The following is a 23,194-nucleotide window of genomic DNA, read 5'->3' as shown; positions in this document are numbered from 1 at the left end:
CGACGCTCGTGCCACCATCTTAGCTGCTGGCAGCGGAAACCACTCTCTCAGCTTCCGCTCCGTGGAAGCTTGGCACGGGGTTCCTTGCCAGTCCGGGATCTTTGCACCACATGTCAGACAAGGGTCAAACTGTGGCGGCAGCTCGGCGATGTTGCCACGATGGTGTGTGGCATAATTAGTGATTTTTTTGTCATGATTACAACACCCCAAAGAGCTCCGCCCCTGTATGGTCTCTGCTCAACCTCCCACTTACGTTACTCCTGCTTTTCCATAACTTTCCTCAGTTTCTAGTGTTTTCTAATCTCGCCTAGCCCACGTATTCGTGATTTTCAAATATTAGTTTACCCCCAGCAACACTTGCGGAAGTTGTTAAACTTGCACATTTGGAGGCACCATGCCCGAGGTTCTGATTCACTTACGACCCAATAACCTCGGATGGGTGCGGAGACCACTTTTAACCAGTGGCCGAGTTGGAGTATGTAGTGAGTTGTTCCTAGCTGTGGGACAAAGAGGCATTGACTCAAATTCTTGACTCCTTGGAAGATCCCACTAATCTAGTGGGCGAGTCACTGGTCCTTGTACAATCAAGGACAAGGCTAACTGGTAAGTCATTCGGTGAGAACATTGAGTCCATCACGTGTTTGGAGAGTTAGGCGGCTTAATTCGAGGTGGTTCCCAGATTATAAAGCACTTTCGCCATATGGAAGTACACAGTAGCATCCATTCATTGAATCTTTAAAAAACGTAAACGCTGGCTACCTGTTTCAAAGTCAGATTCAGAGAGCACATTTTATTTCTTCGTCTTACTATTTCTCTCCCAGAAATTGCTAGAATACAAACGCCACAAGGACTAGAATCTTGTGCACTGACTGTGGAGTCTTCAAAACCTAGAAAAGTGCCTGCTACTTAGACACTCAATAAATGCTTGCTTAATAATCGAAGGGGAACAAAAACAGGCAGGCCTGTGGTTAAAGGCACCCATCAACTTGGAGGGTGTGGCTGAAGATGTGGCATGTTATCAAGGAAAGGGGTGACCCTTCAGCCCTTTAGTAAGACCACGAAGGTAAATACTGCTCTTGTATAAGAAAGCAAGAGAGGGAGTTCCCGTCGTGGCGCAGTGGTTAACGAATCTGACTAGGAACCATGAGGTTGCGGCTTCGGTCCCTGCCCTTGCTCAGTGGGTTAACGATCCGGCGTTGCCATGAGCTGTGGTGTAGGTTGCAGACGCGGCTCGGATCCCGCGTTGCTGTGGCTCTGGTTAGGCCGGTGGCTACAGCTCCGATTGGACCCCTAGCCTGGGAACCTCCATATGCCGTGGGATCGGCCCAAGAAATAGCAACAACAACAAAAGACAAAAGACAAAAAAAAAAAGAAAGCAAGAGAAATTAAGGTATGATCAGTAACTCAAAAAATAAGGAAACAGGAGTTCCAGTCATGGCACAGCAGAAATGAATCCGACTAGGAACCATAAGGTTGCAGGTTTGATCCCTGGCCTCGCTCAGTGGGTTAAGGATCCAGTGTTTCCGTGAGTTGTGGTGTAGGTCACAGACGAGGCTCAGACCTGATGTTTCTGTGGCTGTGGCATAGGCTAGTAGCTGTAGCTCTGATTGGACCGCTAGCCTGAGAACCTCCATATGCCACCGGTGCGGCCCTAAAAAGCAAAAATAAATACGTGAATAAAAATAAAAATAAGGAAATAGTTTAAAACCATACACTAAAATATATTAAGGGTAGACTAAGTTTACAAAACTCTTTTTGAGATGATGGAAGGGGAAATTTTATACTAAGAGTGGCTGTTTGACACAGCAAATAGAGAACAATTTTAAACCTTAACACGAAAGGTTTAATTGTGAAACAACACTGGGCAATCCTTTATAGGGAGTCAGGGAACCCTAGTGCCAACAAAATTTGAGTGTTTTAGACAGCCCCCTTGTATTTTGCAAGTTTCTTTTGAGCTGCATAGCAGGGTATCAGGTACCTGGGATAAGAAAAAAGGCATGTTGGAGTTCCCATTGTGGCTCAGCGGTAACGAACCTGATTAGAATCCATGAGAATATGAGTTCCATCCCTGGCCTCATTCAGTGGGTTAAGGATCCCACGTTGCTCTGAGCTGTGGTGAAAGTTGCAGGCAAGGCTTGAATCTGGCATTGCTGTGGCTGTGGTGTAGGCCGGCAGCTACAGCTCCGATTGGACACCTAGCCTGGGACCTTCCATATGCCAGGGTGCGGCCCTAAAAAGACAAAAAAAAAAAAAAAAGAAAGAAAGAAAGAAAGTTATGTTGTGGATATGAGACTAACATAAGGAGTTCCTGTCATGGCTCAGTGGTTAACGAATCTGACTAGGAACCATGAGGTTGCCGGTTCGATCCCTGGCCTCGCTCAGTGGGTCAAGGATCTGGCGTTGCCGTGAGCTGTGCTGTAGGTCGCCGATGCCGCTCGGATCCTGCATTGCTATGGCTCTGGCGTAGGCCGGCAGCTACAGCTCCGATTCAACCCCTGGCCTGGGAACCTGCATATGCTGCGGGAGCGGCCCAAGAAAATGGAAAAAAAGACACACACACACAAAAAGACTAACATAAAATCAAAGTAAATATTCACTGAAATGGCAGTTGTGGGTAGAGCTACCCTGGGGAGATAACAGGTGATGCTCTCACATCACTTTGAAAGCCTAACTTCTTTTGGTAACTTTTCAATGGCTCACATGTTTGCTGCGCTGGACCTCTTATTCATCCCCTCCTTTCCCTTCCTTTCTGGGATCCTGGGTGGGGAGAGAGTGGCAGGCACTGAGAACAAGAGGGGCTCCATGTTAATCCTTAGAGAAGGAGTGAGGAAACCTCTTTGGTTTTTGCCCATCCTCGCCTGTTTGTTTTCGTTTGCCTCCCCACTGCAAGTACTATGTTTGAATGTGTATAATGATTGTTTGACTGTAAAGTGGGAAAAAGGTGGCTCAGGAACTGTGTTACTGGGTTAAAGAATGACTGGGGGTGGAAGAAAAAGTTTCCTCAGCAGTTATATAAAGCTGGGAAGGCAAAAGGGAAAGACAAAGATTTGCTGGCCCTGGAGTTCCCATCATGGCTCAGTAGTAACAAAACGGACTAATATCCATAGGTTCGCAGGTTTGATCCCTGGCCTCGCTCAGTGGCTTAAGTATTCGTGTCATTGGGCCTGCGGTGTAGGCCAGCATCTGCAGCTCCAATTCAACCCCTAGCCTGGGAACTTCCATATGCTGCGGGTGCATACCTAAAAAGCAAAAAAACAAAAAAACAAAAACCCGAACAAACAAAAAACCTGCTGACCCACTGCAAGGGCTGAGAAGAATAAAGATACAGAGACAATCTCAGCAGCAGCCATGAGGCCCGGCAGGGTGTCGGCACCTAGAATATTTAACAGTCTTCAGTGTAGGGAGTGGAGATCAAAAGACAGTCTTCCCCTCTGTCTAGAGCCCAGATCAAGTCTGAGCAGGTGCACACCGCCTTGTAAAATCCAGGGTGTGTCCTTTACCCAGGAAGTCACCCTCCTCCCTCCCTCCCCACTCCTCCGCACCGCCCCCCCTTCGCCTGGGACAGCTGTTAATAGGACAATTACCCAAGAAGCAGCAGCAAGATCCCGTGCTGATGTGTCATCAGTCCTGGTATATCCATTAAATCAGACCGAGAGGACCACTGGAAAAAGTGAGTGCCTGCACCTGCTCCCTGAGGCAGAGGCGGAGAGCCCTTAGTCGCAGCAGGCCTTGCTGTGGCGACTCCAGGCTGCTCTGGAGAAAAGAGAAGGCAGTGGGAAGCCAGGAAGAGGGTTAGTTAAAGGCATGGAGATCTGAGGTCATTAAATAGAGCCAGCTGGAGTTCCTGTGGTGGCACAGTGGGTTAAGGGTCCAGGGTTGTCGCAACTAGGGCGTGGGTTTGGTCCCTGGCCTGGGAACTCCCACATGCTTCGGGTGCGGCCAAAAAGAAAGAGCCAGTTAGTGATAGCCAGTGATAGCTGTGTTGACCCTCCTTCCTCCATAGGAAACGCTGTTGCTGCCACCAGCAGGCACATCCATCCTCCAGTCGCCTGGCCACGATGGCGCCTGCCAGGAAACCCTCAGAGAAGGACATGTGGCAAGGCAGATTGCTGTGACTCGGAGTTCCTTTGGAATAGCAGGAATTGCTTTTTCCCCTAAGGGGAAATCCAACCTTTCTGCTACTCTGGTTGCCCATTAGTTTTCCTTTCTTTAAAAATGTTTGTCAGGAGTTCCCGTCGTGGCGCAGTGATTAACGAATCTGACTAGGAACCATGAGGTTGCGGGTTCGGTCCCTGGCCTTGCTGAGTGGGTTAGGGATCTGGCGTTGCCATGACCTGTGGTGTAGGTCGAAGACACGGCTCAGATCCTGCGTTGCTGTGGCTGTGGCGTAGGCCATCAGCTATAGCTCCAATTAGACCCCTAGCCTGAGAACTTCCATATGCTGTAGAAGCAGCCCTAGAAAAGGCAAAAAGACAAAAAAAAAAAAAAAAAAGAAGATACTTCTCAATCCTGGCTGCACATTAGAATCACCTGGGGGGTTGTAAAAAAAATATCAGTGCCCAGGTCCCACGCCCAACCAGTTAAATCAGGGTCTCCCAGAGCAGCCCTGGGCATTGGGATTTTGTAAAAGCTCTTTAGATGATTCTTATGTGCAGCCAGAGTAGAGAATCACTAGCTTGGAGCAAGAAGCCAAGTTGGGTAAAACAGAAGAGCCATGGCAAAGCACGAGCACAGACTAGAATCACCACTGGATTTTAGGATGCACCCTTTCTCATCCTTTTTATTTGTTTGTTTGCTTTTTTACGGCCACACTTGTGGCACATGGGGGTTCCCAGGCTAGGGGTCGAATAGGAGCTAGAGCTGCCGGCCTACCCCACAGCCACAGCAACGCCAGATCCGAGCTGCATCTGTAACCTACACCACCACTCATGGCAACGCCGGATCCTTAACCCACTGAGTGAGGCCAGGGATTGAACCCGAAACCTCATGGTTCCTAGTCGGATTCGCTTCCTCTGCACCATGACGGGAACTCCCCCTTTCTCAATCCTAATGTGTTCTCGTCCTGGGCCTATCCAGTGAAAACATCTCAGTGGTCATTTATGCCTTGGTATAACATTTTATGAAGCTGAGTTCAGCCATCCCATATGTCTCACCACATCATCCCAAGCAGTGTTGGGTAGTTGTCTTTGCATAGCTCTCAGTGTGGCATGTTGCAATCAGCAAGGGGCTATTGTGAGGTGGGGAAAGTAGGTGTTTTGGACTCAATGCTGCATTCAGAAATCTAGCTCAGCCACTTACTAGCCAGGCCCTCCTGAGCTAAAATGGAGATAACAATATACAGGGTCACAAAGTTTAAAAATTGGATCCTGGGAGTTCCTATCATGGCTCAGAGTTCCCATCGTGGCTCAATGGTTAACGAATCTGACTAGCATCGATGAAGACACAGGTTCAATCCCTGGCCTCGCTCAGCAGGTTAAGGATCCGGCATTGCTGTGAGCTGTGGTGTAGGTAGGCAGCTGCAGCTGCTTCAGCCATTTGACCCCTAGTCTGGAGACTTCCATATGCCACAGGTGCAGCCCTAACATAATAATAATAATAAAATAAAAATCGGATCCCGTGTATAAAGCCACTCATGCATGGGTAGAGCTGTGAGGTCTCTTTCTTGCCCATCTCTCTCTCCACCCATCCTACAACCTTGTTATCCCAGAGGGAACCACACATGTTGAAGAAGTAAGAGCTGTCCTTAGGACGGTCAACTGGAAACTCGCCCTGCAGGCAGAGCTTGGATGCTTTCATCTTCCTCTGGAGGAGGCTGCGAGCAGACACCACCACACCACACATGCACACACACCTCCCCCTCTTGACATTATAGCAGGAAGGAGAGCCATAGGCTGTTCCCCAAGGGAGCCGTTTCTTCTTGTCACACAAGAACAGATGCTGAAATCCTAGGACAGACAGCACAAAAATGTGGCAGCAGGAGGGTGAGTCAGAGGAAATGGAACGGTCTCACCTCCCAGACACACCAAGGCCCAGAGGGGAACCTGTTTGAATCACCAAGGCCAGGGACCTGTGTGTGTGTGTGTACACCAATTTTGTGTATGTGTGTCTTTTTTAGGGCCACATCCAAGGCATATGCAAGTTCCCAGGCCAGGGGTGGAATCGGAGCCTTAGCTGCCAGCCTACGCCACAGCCGTAGCAACTCGGGATCCAGACCGCACCTGCAACCTACACCACAGCTCGTGGCATCACAGGATCCTTAACCCACTAAGCGAGGCCAGGGATTGAACCCATGTCGTCATGGATCCTAGTCAGGTTCGTTACCGCTGAGCCACGACGGGAACTCCCGTGTGTGTACCAGTTCTGAGTCCAGCTTCTCTACAGTCTCCAGGGTGCTCCCCCCACCCCTCAAGGAAGCAGACAGCAAGGAGACAGCAATGCAGCTTTCTTTTTGAACCAGCTCTGGCTTCCTCCTCCTGGGAGGCTCTCTAGTGGCTTCTCTTCTGCTGCCAGACTTACCTTGTAGAGTCCTTGTCGGGGGATGCTCTGGGGGGGATCACAGACCTCATCAAAGGGGCACCCCAGGCTGCGGGGCCCTGAGGAGGGACAGGAGTCCTGAGGTCTCTTAAGGGAGTCTGGCCAGGACCCATGGTTGGGGAAAATCTCCTCCTCGAAAAGCTCAACCTGAGCGCTCTGGATTTCCTTATTCACCACTGCACAAAAGATGGAACGAGATCCTGGTGATTATAATAATAGCACCCAGGTGGCAGAGGTGGCAGTGGTAAGGATTTTGTGGTTCCCAAGCTTCCTTCCCTGGCCTTCTCTCTCATCCCCAGCCCCTCTGTCCCCCTCCAGGGCCTTCTCAGCCGCTCTCCTGCAACCAACTCGTCCTCCACCTCCCCTGGTGGAACCACACCAGCTCTCTAAGTCCCCTGTCCTTCCTAGGGCTTCCTCCTCCTGTTGCAAGCTGACCCTCTCCCACTGTGGGTACCATATGCCACACAGAGGCTGGGAAATGCCCCTGGAGGCTTTTTGGTGCTATCTTTGTAAATAAGAGCTAATAGGGGACGAGCTCACAGAAATATTAAAGCATTGAAATAATCAAATCAGTGTCATACTGAGCATGACCATTGACATAACTGCTTCTTTTTTTTTTTTTTTTTTTGGTCTTTTTGCCATTCTTTTCTCTTTTTTTTTTTTTTTTTTTGTCTTTTTGCTATTTCTTGGGCCGCTCCTGCGGCATATGGAGGTTCCCAGGCTAGGGGTCCAATCGGAGCTGTAGCTTACGCCAGAGCCACAGCAACTCGGGATCCAAGCCACGTCTGCGACCTACACCACAGCTCAAGGCAACGCCAGATCCTCAACCCACTGAGCAAGGCCAGGGATCAAACCCACAAGCTCATGGCTCCTAGTCGGATTTGTCAACCACTGCGCCACGACGGGAACTCCTGACATAACTTCTAATGATCTGGAATCCAAACAAAATACTGCCTTTTCACTCCCTCATACCAAAGAGCGCTGATTAATGTTCATTATTAAAACTCATAGCCTGCAGGAAAGATTCAGATGTGCCTTCTAAATCATCATAAAAAAGAGGTTCAATAGATGGCTCCTCAGTTGTCTGTGAGGCCTGATCCCTCGCCTCCTTCAGCTCTTTGTTCAAATGACACCTTGAAGTCTTTCTCAAATGACCCTACTGAAAATGGCATTTTTCCCCTGCCTTTCCCCAACCCTGCACATTCCTGCTACTCATTCCTGCTTTATTATTCTTCATGGTACTTATCAACAGTTCAAAAACATCATCTGTCTTATTCACTTGTCTGTGTACTATCTGTATGGTGCAGAAATGCCCTGCACGCACAAACGTCTGAAGAAGGTCCACGAGAACAAAGATTCTGTTTACTTTAGCTGCTGTTGCATCCCAGGGACTAAAAAAAAGTACCTGGTACACAGTAAGCACTCAATAAATATTTGTACAGTGCAGTAAATGTGGTTTCATTGGCCCTGGCGTGTGCCAGACCCTGTTTGGGGACACCAGGGATTTCCCCAGGCACACTATCTCTGTTTTTGTAGGACACAATTATCTGGTGGGGAGAAGGACGGCACACATTTGTAAACAAATTAGTAAAAATGATATTTATAGATTAAGTACAGCAAAAGAAATGTGCAGGGTGCTTACATGGAGAACGTGACAGCGAGACCAGTTGAATTAGATTTGGTGGTTGTCAGAGAGGCTCTTTTGGTGATGACATTGAAGTTGAGATGAAGAAGACTGGATACCATTCGGCGGAGGAAAATCCCATTGCCCAGTCGTCTGGATTGAGTGACTGTGGTGCCTGACGTAAGAGGACCCGAAGAGCAGAATGGGAAAGAAGTTCATAGTTTGAAACCTGGGTTAAAAACAAAACAGCCTAGGTTCCACCTCCATTCAACGATTTTTTTTTTTTTTTCTTTTTTTAAGGCCGCATCTGCAGCACGTGGAAGTTCCCAGGCTAGGGGTCCAGTCAGAGCTGCATCTGTGATCTAAGCCTCCACACCTTGCGGCAACCCCAAGTCCTTAACCCACTGAGCAAGGTCAGGGACTGAACCCCCATCTTCAAGGAGACTCTGCCGAGTCCTTAACCCACTGAGCCACAATGGGAACATCTCCATTTAATTACTGATTAGCTAAAGGATTTTTTTTTTTTTTTTTTGGTCTTTTTTTGGCTATTTCCTGGGCCGCTCCCACGGCATATGGAGGTTCCCAGGCGAGGGGTCTAATCGGAGCTGCAGCCACCGGCCTACACCAGAGCCACAGCAACGCTGGATCTGAGCCGCTTCTGCAATCTACACCACAGCTCACGGCAACGCCAGATCGTTAACCCACTGAGCAAGGGCAGGGACTGAATCCGCAATCTCATGGTTCCTAGTCGGATTCGTTAACCGATTCGCCACGATGGGAACTCCTTTTTTTTTTTTTTTTTTTTTTTTTGAGTTTTAGGGCCACACTCGCAGCATATGGAACTTCCCAGGCCAGGGGTTGAATCCATGCCGATTCTGTGCCGGCCTACACCACAGCCCCAGCAACTTGGGATCGGAGGCATGTCTGTTACCTATGTCACAGCTCAGGGCAACCCCAGATCCTTAACCCACTGATGGAGGCCAGGGATCCAACTGCTTCCTCATGGGTACTGTCAGGTTCGTGACCACTGAGCCTGGATGGGAACTCCTCAACTAGCTGAAGGATCTTGAAACGGTCACACAAATTCTGATTCTCCCTTTTCTTAAAATGGGGGTGAGGTAGATTTTATTAGGTACCCGAAAGTGTTTAAGTGTAAAATGCATGCCTGGTGTTTGTAATGGGTAAATGGGTAAGAACTGTAAACTCTGTACCCTTCAGGTGTGAATGTGCCCGCTGGCCTTGAGGATCCTGTATTGAGAGCTGGTCCTCTGGTTAACTTAGACCAAAAGAACCAAAGCCTGGCAAAGCCTGATGCTGTTCACTGGTGGAGCACTTAAACTGCTCGGCATCTGCCTTGATTCAGATTGTGTCGTGTCTGTGTCTTGGGAGACTGCTGCAGAGGTGTCCGGGCGCCATCCCTCCCTTGCCCAAGTCGCGTGAGAGGAGTGGGAGAAACCCTTTTTTGCACAGAGGGGGCTCTCTAGAGCCGTCCTCATCTGCTCCCACTGCTAGAAGCCGTCTCTGAGACCCAAAGGATGACACGACCGACCGTACCTACCAGGAGTCAAGAGACAAACTGGACTTTGCCATGTTTTCTGCTGGCCTCAGGACAGCCCGCGGACGTCGGTGCAAACCAAACCCACCAGCCTGAATGAAGGCGGGGCGGTGGGGGGGGGAGAGGAGAGGGGCGGGTCCTGGGAGCCACCGAGTTGGGCTCCGAGGAGCCGAGGAGGGTGAGGGGACGGAGAGCTGGGCGGGAAGGGAGAGGAGGGAGGGCGAGGAGGAAAGGGCCGCGGGGAAAGGACGGATGCGCGCAGGGGGGGCCGAGAGGGGCGGGTGCGAGGCCAGCGGCCTCCGGGGAGGGAGCGGGCGGCGGCTCGGGGGGCGCGGGGCGGGGCGGGGCGGCGCTGTCAGCGCGAGGCGGCGAGCGGAATGCAGCGGCCGGAGGCCTGGCCACGTCCGCACCCGGGGGAGGGGGCCGCGGCGGCCCCGGCCGGGGGCCCGGCGCCGTCCGCCCGAGCCGGGGAGCCCGCGGGGCTGCGGGTACGGAGCGAGCGGCGCCGGGGGCCGGGGCGGGGGGCGCCGCGAAATTGGTGCCGCCGGGACCGGCCGGGGCCGGGGGGTGGGAGGTGGGGGCCGCGCGGGCGCGGCCAGAAAAGTTCATCCGCGCGGACTCGGGAGGAGGCCGGCCCCGCGTCGGTGTGGGGAAGTTCTGGAGCAGTCGGAGCGGGCTGGGGCACCGCCGCTCGGGGCTGGATTGCAACTCTGCCGGGAGGGTTACGGAGCGGCGGCCCCCCACCACCCCGGGCCGGGGGGGCTGGGGACGCGCCGAGAGCGCAGGTCCGTCCAGCCTCGGCCGGCGGCCGCTAGAGGAGGAGGCTCGGCGCCGCTGTCCTCCCGGCCCAGGTTCTGTGATACACTCCGACTCGGGCTCTGGAGCAGTCAGTGCATGACAGAACTTGGGCCCGGACGGACCTTCTGCACCCACTGGGCGCAGCACCCACCCGGGGCCTGCAGTGGAACATCTATCTGCCTGGGAGTGGAGCGGGCACCGAGTGGCCCATGTGGCACAGGGTTGGGCCGGAACCAGCTGTGGACCTTTGGGGCTGGGGTCGCTGGAGCCTGAGGATGGACTCCTGGGACCAGCAGATCCCGTAGAGCCAATGACAGGGGGTCTGCTCTGAGTCAGGGGCCCACGGAGCTCTCCTCCCGTGTCAGTTGCAGGAACCTTCCCTCTACACGATCAAGGCTGTTTTCATCCTAGATAATGATGGACACCGCCTGCTGGCCAAGGTAACCTCCCACCCTCACCGGAGGGCTCCTGAAGGCACTGCCACAGGCCCCAGAACAGGAGTTCCCAGCGGGCTACTCTCCCGTTAGGAGAGACCCTACTCCTACTTGAGCCCTACGACTCAAAGCAACTCAGCTGAGACCCCTCCAAAGGTCATTCTGTCCGTCCTCCTGCCTTGTCAGACTGCTGGCGCCTGAGGGGGGAAGGCTGGCTCCTCTATTTCTACTTACCTTCCGGGAAATGTCCTCTCACCATCCTTCCTCTGGCCACCTGGACCCTGGGCTCAGAAGGGATTTCCTGAGGGGTCAGTGGAGTGTTGAGCCTGGGATCCAGGGCTTGTAGGCCTCTAGACAAGGAACCTCCACTTTTCTTCCACAGCTTGGCAAACACTAAGGATTTAGAACCAGACAGGATTTTAGAGGCCAAATACTCCAACGCGTTCATTTCACAGATGAGGAAAATGCAGTCAGAGAAGCTAGAAGCGTTCCCTGAGGTCACAGGTATTAGTATCAGACCAGAAATAAAAACTCAGGAAGGTGCTTTTTCGACAGCATCAACTATTCAGTTATCTAGTCTCTATGGTAGTGAACATGGCCAGGATAAACCAAACTAGAATAATCCTAAAATAAATGTTTATTGTCAACACAATTACTCATAGTAGGGCTATGACACCCGAACTAGCTGTGCAATGCATCGCAGATATTTCATTGTTTGGGCTGAAACTTTTTGTCTTCATGACCTTGAAATGAGCTTGTACACCACAGCAGTGGCCGGCAGGAAGACTGTAACAGGCCTGCAGATAGGATACTCAGGGGCAAAATTCACATCCAGAAAACTGAAAGCTGAGCTTCCCATCCCTTGCCCCAGGAGAGGGTCAGAGGTGGCTCAGCAGCGAAAGGCTCCAGAGCCTCCTTCCAAACAAGTCACAGCTATGTTCCAACGCAGGAACTGAGTCAGACAGAGAGTCTCATCAAACCTGAACAAAACAGCATTGACGTGTTTCAGAAGCGTGTGCCAGGAACTTTCTTTTAGGTATTTCACCTTCACCGTAACCCTGTCTGAAGTCAGACCATCGTTGGTGTTGAATCCCAGCTCTGACCCTTGCAACTGTGAGATGTCAGGGAGGTTCCCTGCCTTCTTCATGCCCCAATTTCTACATCTATGTAATGCCGATAATAAAGTAGCCGTTGTGATTGTTAGTGTTAGAGGGCCCCTGGCTTTGCCGTCTTTACGTAGACTCGGGTTAGTATAAAACAGTGTAACTTAGTGACCACCCCAATCTTCTTCTTTTTTTTTTTTTTTTTTTTGCTTTTTAAGGCCACACCTGCAGCATATGGAAGTTCCCAGGCTAGGGGTCAAGTCAGAGCTACCAGCTGCCGGCCTACACCACAGCCACAGCAACGGTGGGATCCGAGCCACGTCTGCGACCTATACCACAGCTCACGGCAACACTGGATCTCTGACCCACTGAGGGAGGCCAGGGATCAAACCCACATCCTCATGGATTCTAGTCTGATTCGTTTCTGCCGCGCCACAAAGGGAACTCCCCATGCCAATCTTTAGCACACCGCGCACCTGTTAGATGTACAAAGTCCTCCGTAAAATCAAGGGGGACCCCAAAAGCAGACTCCAAATTCCTCTGCTTTTGATGACTTCCTTTGCTCACAATTTGTGTTTGTTGGGAAACCGAGCAGACAGGCCTACAGGGCAGTCAAGGGCAGATGGGGCATGGCAGTGGGGTCCCACCTGGCCGGCACCCACCATTCCCTGCCACCCCTCCAGGGAGGAGCCAGGCTCTGCAGAACGGCTGTCCCCTTCTCTCCTTCCCTTTCTCATAGTATTATGATGACACATTCCCCTCCATGAAGGAGCAGATGGCCTTCGAGAAAAACGTCTTCGACAAGACCAGCCGGACCGACAGTAGGTGTCCACCCCTTCCTGGCGCAGCATTCTCACATGCACCCCCTCACCTGCTCCATCTGGACACCTCTGTCCCCGCCAGCCTCACACACCCACAGGCCATTCCCTTTTCTTCAGAGCTGCTTTTTCCTTCCTTCCCAGCTGTTCTCTTCTCCCTACCTCTGGTGACCCCTCCCTCCCCTCCCTCCCAAAGCCCCCTCCCCCTACTTCTGGCACACCTGAATGTCTCCCAGTGGCAGAGGCCAGTTGTGCCTGGGGCTGGTCCAAGGCATTGCCTATGGCAGGTGACTGGTCAACCTTGACCTGGGTTTTTTTTGGCTGATGCCTCAGAATGGGGCAGCAAGGTGCGGAGCAAGGCATGGAGGGGCAGGGGCGGGACACCGAGTAGCCTAATGGCAGTGTCCCTCGTGGGAGTCTTTCCAAGGCATCTAGTCCTTCCAACAGGTCTTTGGAAGGGGAGGAAGGAAACAGGGGGAGAGGAGCAGAGCCTGGAGAGGGGGAGGAGGAGACGGGCAGAGGTGACCAGAACTGCAAGCCCCCTGCACTTGCAGGTGAGATTGCATTTTTCGGGGGCATGACCATCGTCTACAAGAGCAGCATTGACCTCTTCCTGTATGTGGTGGGCTCATCCTACGAGAACGAGGTGAGTTTGGGAGGGTTTGCCTGTGGGAGGCTGGCTGGGGGAGTCTGCAGCCGAAGCTGGGAGGCTCACCCTGGGTACCCCTCCTTTTGGCTTTTGGGGATAGAAAGCAGCCAGGATGGTTCTTTCTGGAACAATACATAGCCTTAATGCCCCTTGGATCCCTTGGGTACCAGAAATGAAGTCCTCTGCAGGGAGCCCCCATTTCTTTCTCAAACATCACCAGAGAAGGATGTACTCAGGGCCCCACGGTGGGCACTCCAGTGCTTCCCAGTTCAAACACGAGGAGGGGGCCCCTCTGGTCAGGCTGCAGCCAGGCTCCAGCCCGGTCCTCTCTGAAGAGGAACCGCTGCCCACACAGCTAAGCTCTGAGGCTTCCTTTCAGCCTTCATAACCTCAAGCTCTCTCGTTTTCCTCCTCCCGTATCTGCCCACCCCCAGCTGATGCTCATGTCCGTTCTCACCTGCCTGTTTGAGTCCCTGAATCACATATTAAGGTGAGTGACGTCCTCTGTCCTCCAAGGCTCCCATCCCCCAGCCTCGATACATCTCAGAGGTGGAACCCTTTCTCCCTGCTTTTCTCCCGACGTCTCCATAAGACTAAGGCTGGAGCCAGAGCGTCCTCCTGCAAGGCCCCTGCCCATTTCCTGATCACACAAGGGCATGGCCAGAAAATGAGGTCTAGAGAAGCTCAGTGATTTGCTTGAGGTTACAGGCTATTTATATCAGAGCAGAGATTCAAACTCAGAGGGTATTTTGGTATTTGTTGTTGTTGTTGTTGTTTTTAGGGCCGCACCTGCAGCATGTGGAAGTTCCCAGGCTAGAGGTCGAATCGGAGCTACAGCTGCCGGTCCACACCACAGCCACAGCAGCATGGTATCGAAGCTGAGTCTGCGACCTACACCACAGCTTACAGCAACACCGGATCCTTAACCCACTGAGTGAGGCCAGGAATCAAACCCACATCCTCATGGATACTAGTTGGGTTCGTAACCTGCTGAGCCACAATGGGAACTCCAAAACTCAGGGTTTTGGGGGTTTTTTGGTCTTTTTAGGGCCCCACCCATGGCATATGGAGGTTCCCCAGCTAGGGGTCGAGTCGGAGCTGTAGCCACCAGCCTACACTACAGCCATAGCAACGCCAGTTCCCAGCTGAGCCTGCAACCTACACCACAGCTCACGGCAACGCCGGATCCTTAACCCACTGAGTGAGGCCAGGGATCAAACCTGCGTCCTCATGGACACTAGTCAGCTTCATTTCTGCTGAGCCACACCAGAAACTCCAAAACTCAGGTTTTTTGATTTGAAGCTGGGATGATCTTCCATCCACTGCCATCCAGTGATCTGGTGTATCTACCCCAGTGGACCTGGCTTGGGTAAACCAGACTCGAATACCCCAAAATAAATGTCCAGAGTCTGCACAGTGAACTACAGTAGGGCTACCTGTCACCCTGAAGTGCTATGAAATGCTTTCCAATGGGCAAGGTCAGTGCGCCAAGTGTGGGAGGCAAGCAAGGGGAGCTAAAGGAGGCAGACGTGTCCGCCACTCAGGAACCCCTTGCACTAGCGCTGCCTTCTCCTTGCCATTCTCTTCCCTGTGCTTTTGGGGGTGGGGAGGGAAATGAAGCAGCCTTTGCAGAGTGGGGGATCCCCCTCCCCTAGGCAGGGACCCAGCCCCTCCTGGCCGGGCAAGGTCCCAGAGCTGCGTCTGCTTTTCAGGAAGAACGTGGAAAAGCGCTGGTTGCTGGAGAACATGGATGGAGCCTTCCTGGTGCTGGACGAGATTGTGGATGGCGGGTGAGGAGGCAGAGAGGAAAGAGGGGCCAGCCGGGGACTCTCACAGCAGGTGCTCCTGAGGGTCATCAGCTCTGGATTGTACCCAGCACACTGGTGACTCTCTGGCCAACTTCTCCCCCTCCCTTCCCAGGGACCTGATCCCCCTCTTGTGAGCATGGAGGTTGACCTCAATGGTATTCAGAGTCGAGCACACAAGAAAGCAGTCCAATGTCAAGCTATGGCTGACTGTTGCCTGGGCAGCGCTGGGTGGAATAGTTCGATCTCCAGTGCCTGGGAGAGACGTTCTGTCCACAGATACTCGTCCCTCCCTGGAAAGACTCCACTCAGGCAGAGCCCAGCTAGTGCCACACCTCCGGCTCTTAGCGGTTCTTTCCAACATCCAGTGGATGCGTGACCTGGACCAGTTATTTCTTTTTCTGACTTTCTCCATTTTTCAAATGATGCTGATAAAGGAACTACCCCAGTGAGTGCAGGATGGAACAAGGTGATGCACATGAAGCTCAGGATTCTCCTGCAGTAAAATGTGACCTCCTGAAGTTCCTGATGGGGTTCAGTGGTAATGAACCCGACTAGTGTCCATGAGGACTCGGGTTCGATCTCTGGCTCCGCTCAGTGGGTTAAGGATCCGGCCTTGCCGTGAGCTGTGGTGTGGGTCGCAGATGCAGCTTGGATCCCGCGTTGCTGTGGCTGTGGTGTAGGTCAGCAGCTGTAGCTACAATTCAGCCCCTAGCCTGGGAACGTCCATATGCCATGGGCGCAGCTCTGAAAAGATAAAAAAAAAGGGGGGGGACCTCCTAGTATGAGATTACATTCTTAGGAAGCTGGGAGTGCTCATAAGAAGAGTTAGTTGGTGGATTTCCATGGAGGGCAATATTTAGGGAGAAAAAAAAAAAGTTCTGGCTCTGGGGCAAAGGAATTATCACCTTAAAAGACATCCACATGCCTCTGTCATTAAATTGTGTTTTTTTGTTTTTTAATTTTTTTAGGGCCACACACGTGGCATATGGAAGTTCTCAGGCCAGGGGTCAAATCAGAGCTATAGCTGCCAGCCTGCACCACAGCCACAGCCACGCCAGATCCGAGCTGCCTCTGTGACCTCCACCACAGCTTGCAGCAATGCCAGATCCTTAACCCACTGAGCAAGGCCAGGGATCAAACCCACGTCCTCATGGATACTAGTCAGGTTCTTAACCCACTGAACCACAACAGGAATTCCTACATCGGTTTTATAGATGAGGAAACAGAGGCTCATTCAAGTGGCTTGCCCAAGGTCACATGGCTGGGTAGTCACAGGGCCAAGATCTAAAACCATATGCTTGTTTCCAGAGCAGTGTACCACACTGTTGGGGGCCAGGGGCTGGGGAGATGGGGTACTATGGGGTTCCCTCTCCTTCCTCCACCCCTCCTTTCCTCTGTGGCCATTGACTGCCTGCTGCTGCAAGGCCCCGGGCTCATTGCTAGGACCCAACGGTGAGGGGAATGAGACCAGGTTTGGTGGAATATACAATTTGTATATACAAGTTGGTGGACCCTCTTGAAGGAAAACACACACAATGACAAATACAAAATGAGGTGCAGGACCTTGCAAGGGCCTTGGGCAGGGAGCACGCAAGCTTTCTCAGCTTCCATCTGTACCCCCAAGGAGGCCCAGTCTCTGCCCCCTGAGGGGCTCACAGTTTCCCTCCAGTGAAAAATCGGAGGCAACACCCCAACTGGAGCTTTGCTTGGTCTGGGAGGTTCTGTCTACAGGATCCCTGGTGAGGGACCTGGGGACCTGCAAACCTGCGAGTACCCCTGTGATGGGCCTGGAAGAGGCCCTCAAGAAATGTTTGTGCAGGAGTTCCTGTTGTGGCTCAGTGGTCATGAACCCGACTAGTATCCATGAGAACTCAGATCGATCCCTGGCCTCTCCCAGTGGGTTAAATATCCGGTTAAGACGCAGCTCAGATCCCGAGTTGCTGTGGCTGTGGGGTAGGCCGGCAGCTACAGCTCCGATTGGACCCCTAGCCTAGGAACTTCCACCTGCCAAGGGTGCAGCCCTAAAAAAGAAAAGAAAAGAAAAATGTTTATTCCCTTCCTTCTGCCCTGGAGGAGCCTCACTCTGTGAGGAGGGGCACTCGCTCTGTCCCCATGGGCCCTTCCCACCCACAGTAACCTGCTCTCAATGCTCTACCCATGCACACACCCACATGTGACTTCGAAGCACCCCAAGTGCATCATGAAAGAGTTCTGACTATCTGAGAAAAGCTTCTGTAATTGGGTCTATCAAAAGGGAAGTTAGGAGTTCCCGTCGTGGCGCAGTGGTTAACGAATCCTACTAGGAACCATGAGGTTGCAGGTTCCATCCCTGGCCTTGCTCAGTGGGTTAAGGATCCGGCATTGCCGTGAGCTGTGGTGTAGGCTGCAGACGTGGCTCGGATCCCGAGTTGCTGTGGCTCTGGCGTAGGCCGGCGGCTACAGCTCTGATTAGACCCCTAGCCTGGGAACCTCCATATGCCGCAGGAGTGGCCCAAGAAATGGCAAAAAGACAAAAAAAAAAAAAAAAAAAAAAGGAAGTTAGGAGTTCCAATCGTGACCCCGGGGGTCAAGGACCTGACATTACCTCTTTGAGGATGCAGGCTTGATTCCTGGCCTCACTCACTGGGTTAAGGATCTGGTGTTGCCATAGCTGTGGCATAGGTTGCAGATGCAGCTCAGATCCTGTGCTCCTGTGGCATATGTAGGCCGGCAGCTGCAGCTCCAATTCAACCCGTGGCCCGGGAACTTCCCTATGCTGCAGGTGCAGTCCTAAAGAAAAAAAAAGGAAGTTAGATTCTGATTTTCTGAGTTCCCTTTCTTTCATGTATGGCATGACCCCATGGCATAAAATAATAATGAAACAAGACGGGGACTCCAGGGACCTCCCTTCACTGCATCAGAGTCCATATCTTGACCCAGAGGTGAAGTGAACTTTCTAGAGCCCTGAGGTTTTGTTTTTGTTTTGCTTTTTAGGGCCACACCTGTGGCATATGGACGTTCCCAGGCTAGGGGTCGAATCGGAGCTACAGCTCCTGGCCTACACCACAGCCACAGCACCAGCAGATCTGAGCCAGTCTGCGACCTACACCACAGCCTATGGCAACACCAGATCCTTAACCCACTGAGCAGACCAGGGATCGAACCTGCAACCTCATGGTTCCTAGTCAGATTCCTTTCTGCTGTGCCATGACGGGAATGCCAAGATCTCTGAGTTTTTGAGTCCCTGCTTTTGACAACCTGATCATTCTGAACTGGATGCTCCCATCTGATCTCTAAGCATTTTGCTCGGTGATGGCCAGAGGCGTGACACTCAGGGACAAGGGTCCTCCAGGGTGAAGCGAGTTCTGACTTGAAGAATATCGGGAAGGGATCTTGGAGGGGAAGGTTTCGGGATCGGGCGAGGGAGGCAAGGGCCTTGCAGAGAGAGGAGGCCGAATGAAGAAGCATGAGACTGATTCCCACCTGATCCCCTCCTGTTTCTTTCTCATCTTGTAGCGTGATTCTGGAGAGCGACCCCCAGCAAGTGGTCCAGAAAGTGAACTTTAGGGTAAGAGGCATCCTGCATCCCCCTCGCTCCATCCCCTCCGGGCCGCCCTTCCCATCCTCTCCTCCTCCGATCCTCCCTGTGTCTGGGCTACCGGGGGGTCAAGCTGAACCAGCAGAAGCGACCAGTGAGTTGCTGCGCTTGTGGGGGGGAGCAGCCATTTGGAGGGGTGTCAGTAAAAGAGATCTCTGTCCTCTCCCCCTGTAGCATCCCAAATGCCTCCCCATCCTCCCTGGTGGGAGTCTGGGCTGGGAGATAGATCAGTCCTCCAAGAGACACCAGGTGGTCGCCTTGGCCTTGGGGTTGGGGGGCGGGGGGTACAGATAGAATCTCACTGCCCAGTTTGGCTTCTCATGTCTGGATGAAACCTCTCATCTTTATTCCCCACCCCCCACTCCCTCCTCTGCCTCCGACCGTGGTTGGGCCCTGGGGATCTTGGCTTCCAAATGACCGGCTCTAGGACTTCCACTAAGTGACAGTGCATGTGCCGTTCAGGACCCCCTGCTGGCTCATCCCCTCACCACCCACCCCCAAGCCCCTTTCCTTCGCCTCTTTCTGACCACCTTGACTCTGCTCCCCCGCAGGCAGATGACAGCGGCTTGGCTGAACACAGTGTGGCCCAGGTAGGCCCCCTCCATCTGCCTTGGCAAGAAATGGGTTAGAGGAAGGAGAGCAGAGCAGTCCAGGGGGATCTGGTGGGGCTCTCAAGGCTGAGAAGTCGGGGGTGCAGGAGGAAAGGATGAGGCGTGATAGGCCATCTCTTGGAGATAGTCACTAGAGGCGTCTGGGGCCCCCAGGGTGGTATGGAGCTGGGTATTTTTTTTTTTTTTCTTTTTTTGGCTGCCCTGGGGCATGTGGTGTTCCCGGGCCAGGGATCAGATCCGAGCCACAACTGCAACCTACGCCACAGCTGCAGCAACACGGGATCCTTTAACCCACTGCACTGGGCCAGAAATTGAACCTGCATCCTGGCGTTGCAGAGACGCTGCCAATTCTGTTGCACCATAGCAGGAACTCCTGGAGCTGGGTATTGAGAAATCATGGAAACCTTCCCCTCAGCTCACCTCATCTCCTGGCGTGGTGTAGTTGGATTGAAACCCAGGATGAGCTGCCCACCCTGGAGATGGCTGTGTCACTTGTTCCCCAAAGCAATCTGAGGCCTCTGATGCTTTCCCCAACCTGGAAAGGATACCAAGGAGGAGTTTGCCTCCAAACCCTCACCCCTCGCGGTTTAGGATCCACACTGAGATTGTTAAGGGACCTATGATAGGATCGAATTCTCACCACTTGCCCCCTTGTCCCTCGAGGGACCTGACTGTGGAAATGTCTGCTCTGGCCAGTCCCCTGCATGGTCCTGTCTGAGGGTGCGTGGGGGGCAGGGGTGAGGTTTCTGGATCTGTGGCCTGACTGGTTTCCCAGCTGTGCACACTTCCTGCTTGTCAGGCTTGACCTCCATTCTGTCTGCCCGCAGGTCTCTCTGCCCAGACTAATCCTGCTTTTGTGGAGCTTCCTGCCCCGGTACTAACCACCTCCTGCAGGGGTGGCCCAGGCTGAGATGGGCCTGTTGCATCCCGTGTGGAGCCGCAGGTGCGGTGCCCCCTTTTCTGTGACTTCGTACTCACTCTGCTTCTTCCTCTTCCCAGTTCCCTGTGCCTCCTCCTACCCCACAGAGATGAATGCAACTGCATGGCAATTTTTCAGGGCTAAAGAGCAATGAGCAGAGCAGATAAGCACAGGGGCGTTGACGTGAGTCATCCCAGGTTGTATGCTGTAGCTTACCACCTACAAGGTGGGTGACCTAGGACAAGTTACTCAACCTCTCTGGGCCTCACATAATCACAGGACCCTCAGGAGAATTAGATGAGCTAATGTGTGGAAAGCTCTTGGCACAGATCCTGTTTTCCAAAGAGGGAAGGTATGAAGGCATAGCACTTTTATTTTATTTTATTTTATTTTATTTTAGGGCAGCACCTGCGGCATCTGGAGATTTCCAGGCTAGGGCTTGAATCCGAGCTGTAGCTGCCAGCCTACACCACAGCCACAGCAACGCCAGATCTGAGCCACCTCTGCGATCTACACCATTCACGGCAACGCCAGATCCTTAACCCGATGAGCGAGGCCAGGGATCGAACCTGCATCCTCATGGATGCTAATCAGATTCACTAACCGCTGAGCCACGACTGGAACCCCAAGACATAGCACTTTTAATGGAATTCTTGAGTAAAAGCCCAGGCAGTTGCAGGGAGTGAATGGGAGATGAAATGAAGGAGAAAGATAGACCCCAGCAGGGAGAAGCAGGAGAACCGCAGGGCCAGGCTGTCCCTGAAGAGCAGGGGGAGTGGGCAGGAGGGAGGGATGTACAGTGTGGGACCGACCTTCTTCCGAAGGGAATGGGGCTTGCTGGCTGGAGGGACAATCTGAAGGACCTACCTGGGGTCCCTGCCATGTCTGCATGGTGTGTGCACAGTCGTGTAGATGTGTGTAAACCTGGGGCTGAGGTTGTTTCTTCAGCAGGATATGAGAGTGAACACATCTGAGTGCAGGTGTCTGGCCGGGAACCCTTTGCCAGCTGTGCCACATCAGCAGTGGGGTGGGGTGTGGAGGACATAGTACCAGCTGAAGCCAGAGCTAGGGGTTTGGCTGAGGTATCTGGGCACAGGAAGTGCCAGGCCTGGGACCGTCTCTGCTTGGACGTGGCACTGGGCTGGAGCGCACATGGCATGGTGTCGGGGAGACAGGGCTGCGGCCACACCCAGGGCTGCAGAAGCAGGAACCAGAGGGCTGGGCAGGCCCCAGCCTGGGCTGGTTGTTGGCGGCAGCCAGTTTGGGCTGCACTTTCCGTCTTGGTGGTGGTGGTGGTGGGCCGCCCACTAAGGCCAGGCGGAGGCGAGCTGCTGCCACCTAGTGACCGAGGACTGCAGGGACCCTTAAGAGAAGGTGCTGTAGATCCCCACTCTCGGCAGGGTTAATGTGCTTGACACCGCCCCCCCCAATAATCCTCTCAACTTTCCTCATCTGCACCCCACCCAGGTTCTTCAGTCTGCCAAGGAACAAATTAAGTGGTCCTTACTGAAATGAAGGCGTGCATTCAAGTCTCCCTGCCCCCAGCCCATTCCCACAATCCTGGCAAAAGCACAAAGGCCCTGGGGGACACTAGAGATCCCTCAGTATTCCCAGGCACTCCCAGAACTGACTCCCGAGGTCTCTAGCCAGGGACAATGAGATGCAAAGGTTTGACTTCAGCACTGAGTCACTCCTTCTCACCACCCTGGCTGCCGTTTTGGCCTGGAGACCAAATAAACCTTTGGCATCCTTGGCCTCAGAGCCCAAATAAACCTGCTTTTGTCCCCTGCCAATGGTCTCCCTCTCTCTTGGCCCTGGGAAGGGGATGCGTGTGTGTGTTCATTCTGATAAAGGCTTTTTTTTTTTTTTTTTTTTTGGTCTTTTTGCCATTTTCTTGGGCCGATCCCGAGGCATGTGGAGGTTCCCAGGCTAGGGGTCGAATCAGAGCTATAGCCACCAGCCTACGACAGAGCCACAGCAACTTGGGATCTGAGCCGCGTCTGTGACCTACACCACAGCTCACGGCAACACCAGATCCTTAATCCACTGAGCAAGGCCAGGGATCGAACCGAAACCTCATGGTTCCTAGTCGGATTCGTTAACCACTGAGCCATGACGGGAACTCCCTGATAAAGGCTCCTGCACTCTGTGTGGCTCATCTTCAGGATGCCCAGTACCAGGGTGTATTCTTGTGGTTGTGTGATTGGTGGGGAAGGGGTGGGTCAAGGGAAGCAGACCACTTAACATAGTGAAGGGGTGTGATACTCATTCTGGGACCCTATATGTGGTGGCGAGGACTGGGCATGACTGTGTGACAGGGTAAAAGAGTAATAATGAGAGGAATGGTGCATTTAGGGGGAAAAGGAGAGCAAAAGATTGTACCTACATGGTGGCCCCGCTGGGGATTCTTCTGCTCACATTTTCCATTCTCAGCCTCCAGAAGGGAAGGGCGTAAGATTTCCTCCGGACAAACTGAGGAACGGCATGCGCCTGTTTTTCTTGGCTTGCCCAGGACAAGAATTCCTATGCCAGCGGAATTCCTATGCTGGCTTCTACCCTGGGCACTAGAGCCTGGCAAACTTGCCATGGCTAGGCTTAGGAGCGAGAAAGCACCGGGCAGCTCCCACCTTGCAGTTGTGGGCAGAGCACACCGTGTACTGAAGGTGTGAAGCGTTGCAGATCCAGAGGGAGAGAAGGGCGGAGGGGGACCCTAAGGGCAAATGGGAAGGATGGAGTGACATTTGCGGCGACAGATTTCCCCTTC

The 23,194-nt window shown here is 52.9% G+C and overlaps 1 protein-coding gene and 1 non-coding gene across 3 annotated transcripts; both read left to right on the top strand.

Moving 5' to 3' along the window:
* COPZ2 (coatomer protein complex subunit zeta 2) lies at positions 10,057 to 22,223 on the top strand. Of its 2 annotated transcripts, XR_002337149.1 has the most exons (10): positions 10,057 to 10,201; positions 10,877 to 10,951; positions 12,788 to 12,869; positions 13,421 to 13,512; positions 13,950 to 14,005; positions 15,228 to 15,305; positions 18,819 to 18,870; positions 19,452 to 19,490; positions 20,339 to 20,454; positions 21,898 to 22,223. XR_002337149.1 is itself a non-coding variant. In XM_021067092.1 (9 exons), exons 1-9 carry the CDS (start codon positions 10,091 to 10,093, stop codon positions 21,943 to 21,945), a joined length of 633 nt encoding a protein of 210 aa, XP_020922751.1. In that variant the 5' UTR covers positions 10,057 to 10,090; the 3' UTR covers positions 21,946 to 22,223. The 2 variants fall into 2 exon arrangements, 1 of the variants encoding a protein (XP_020922751.1); XM_021067092.1 differs by lacking the exon at positions 20,339 to 20,454.
* Positions 10,557 to 10,636, top strand: MIR152 (microRNA 152). Its single transcript, NR_038532.1, has one exon. It is a non-coding gene; the product is annotated as a microRNA 152 (primary transcript).

The sequence above is a fragment of the Sus scrofa genome, chromosome 12 (assembly GCF_000003025.6).
Source record: "Sus scrofa isolate TJ Tabasco breed Duroc chromosome 12, Sscrofa11.1, whole genome shotgun sequence".
Taxonomy (NCBI): Eukaryota; Metazoa; Chordata; class Mammalia; order Artiodactyla; family Suidae; genus Sus; species Sus scrofa.
Note: the sequence above shows the minus strand (reverse complement) of the source record. Positions and strands in the feature narration are given on the sequence as shown.

Coding starts and splice junctions, on each gene's coding strand:
- COPZ2 (XM_021067092.1), top strand. CDS start 10,091: ATGCAGCGGCCGGAGGCCTGGCCACGTCCGCACCCGGGGGAGGGGGCC. Junction 10,952..12,787: donor GACACCGCCTGCTGGCCAAG/GTAACCTCCCAC, acceptor CCTTTCTCATAG/TATTATGATGACACATTCCC. Junction 15,306..18,818: donor GACGAGATTGTGGATGGCGG/GTGAGGAGGCAG, acceptor CTCATCTTGTAG/CGTGATTCTGGAGAGCGACC.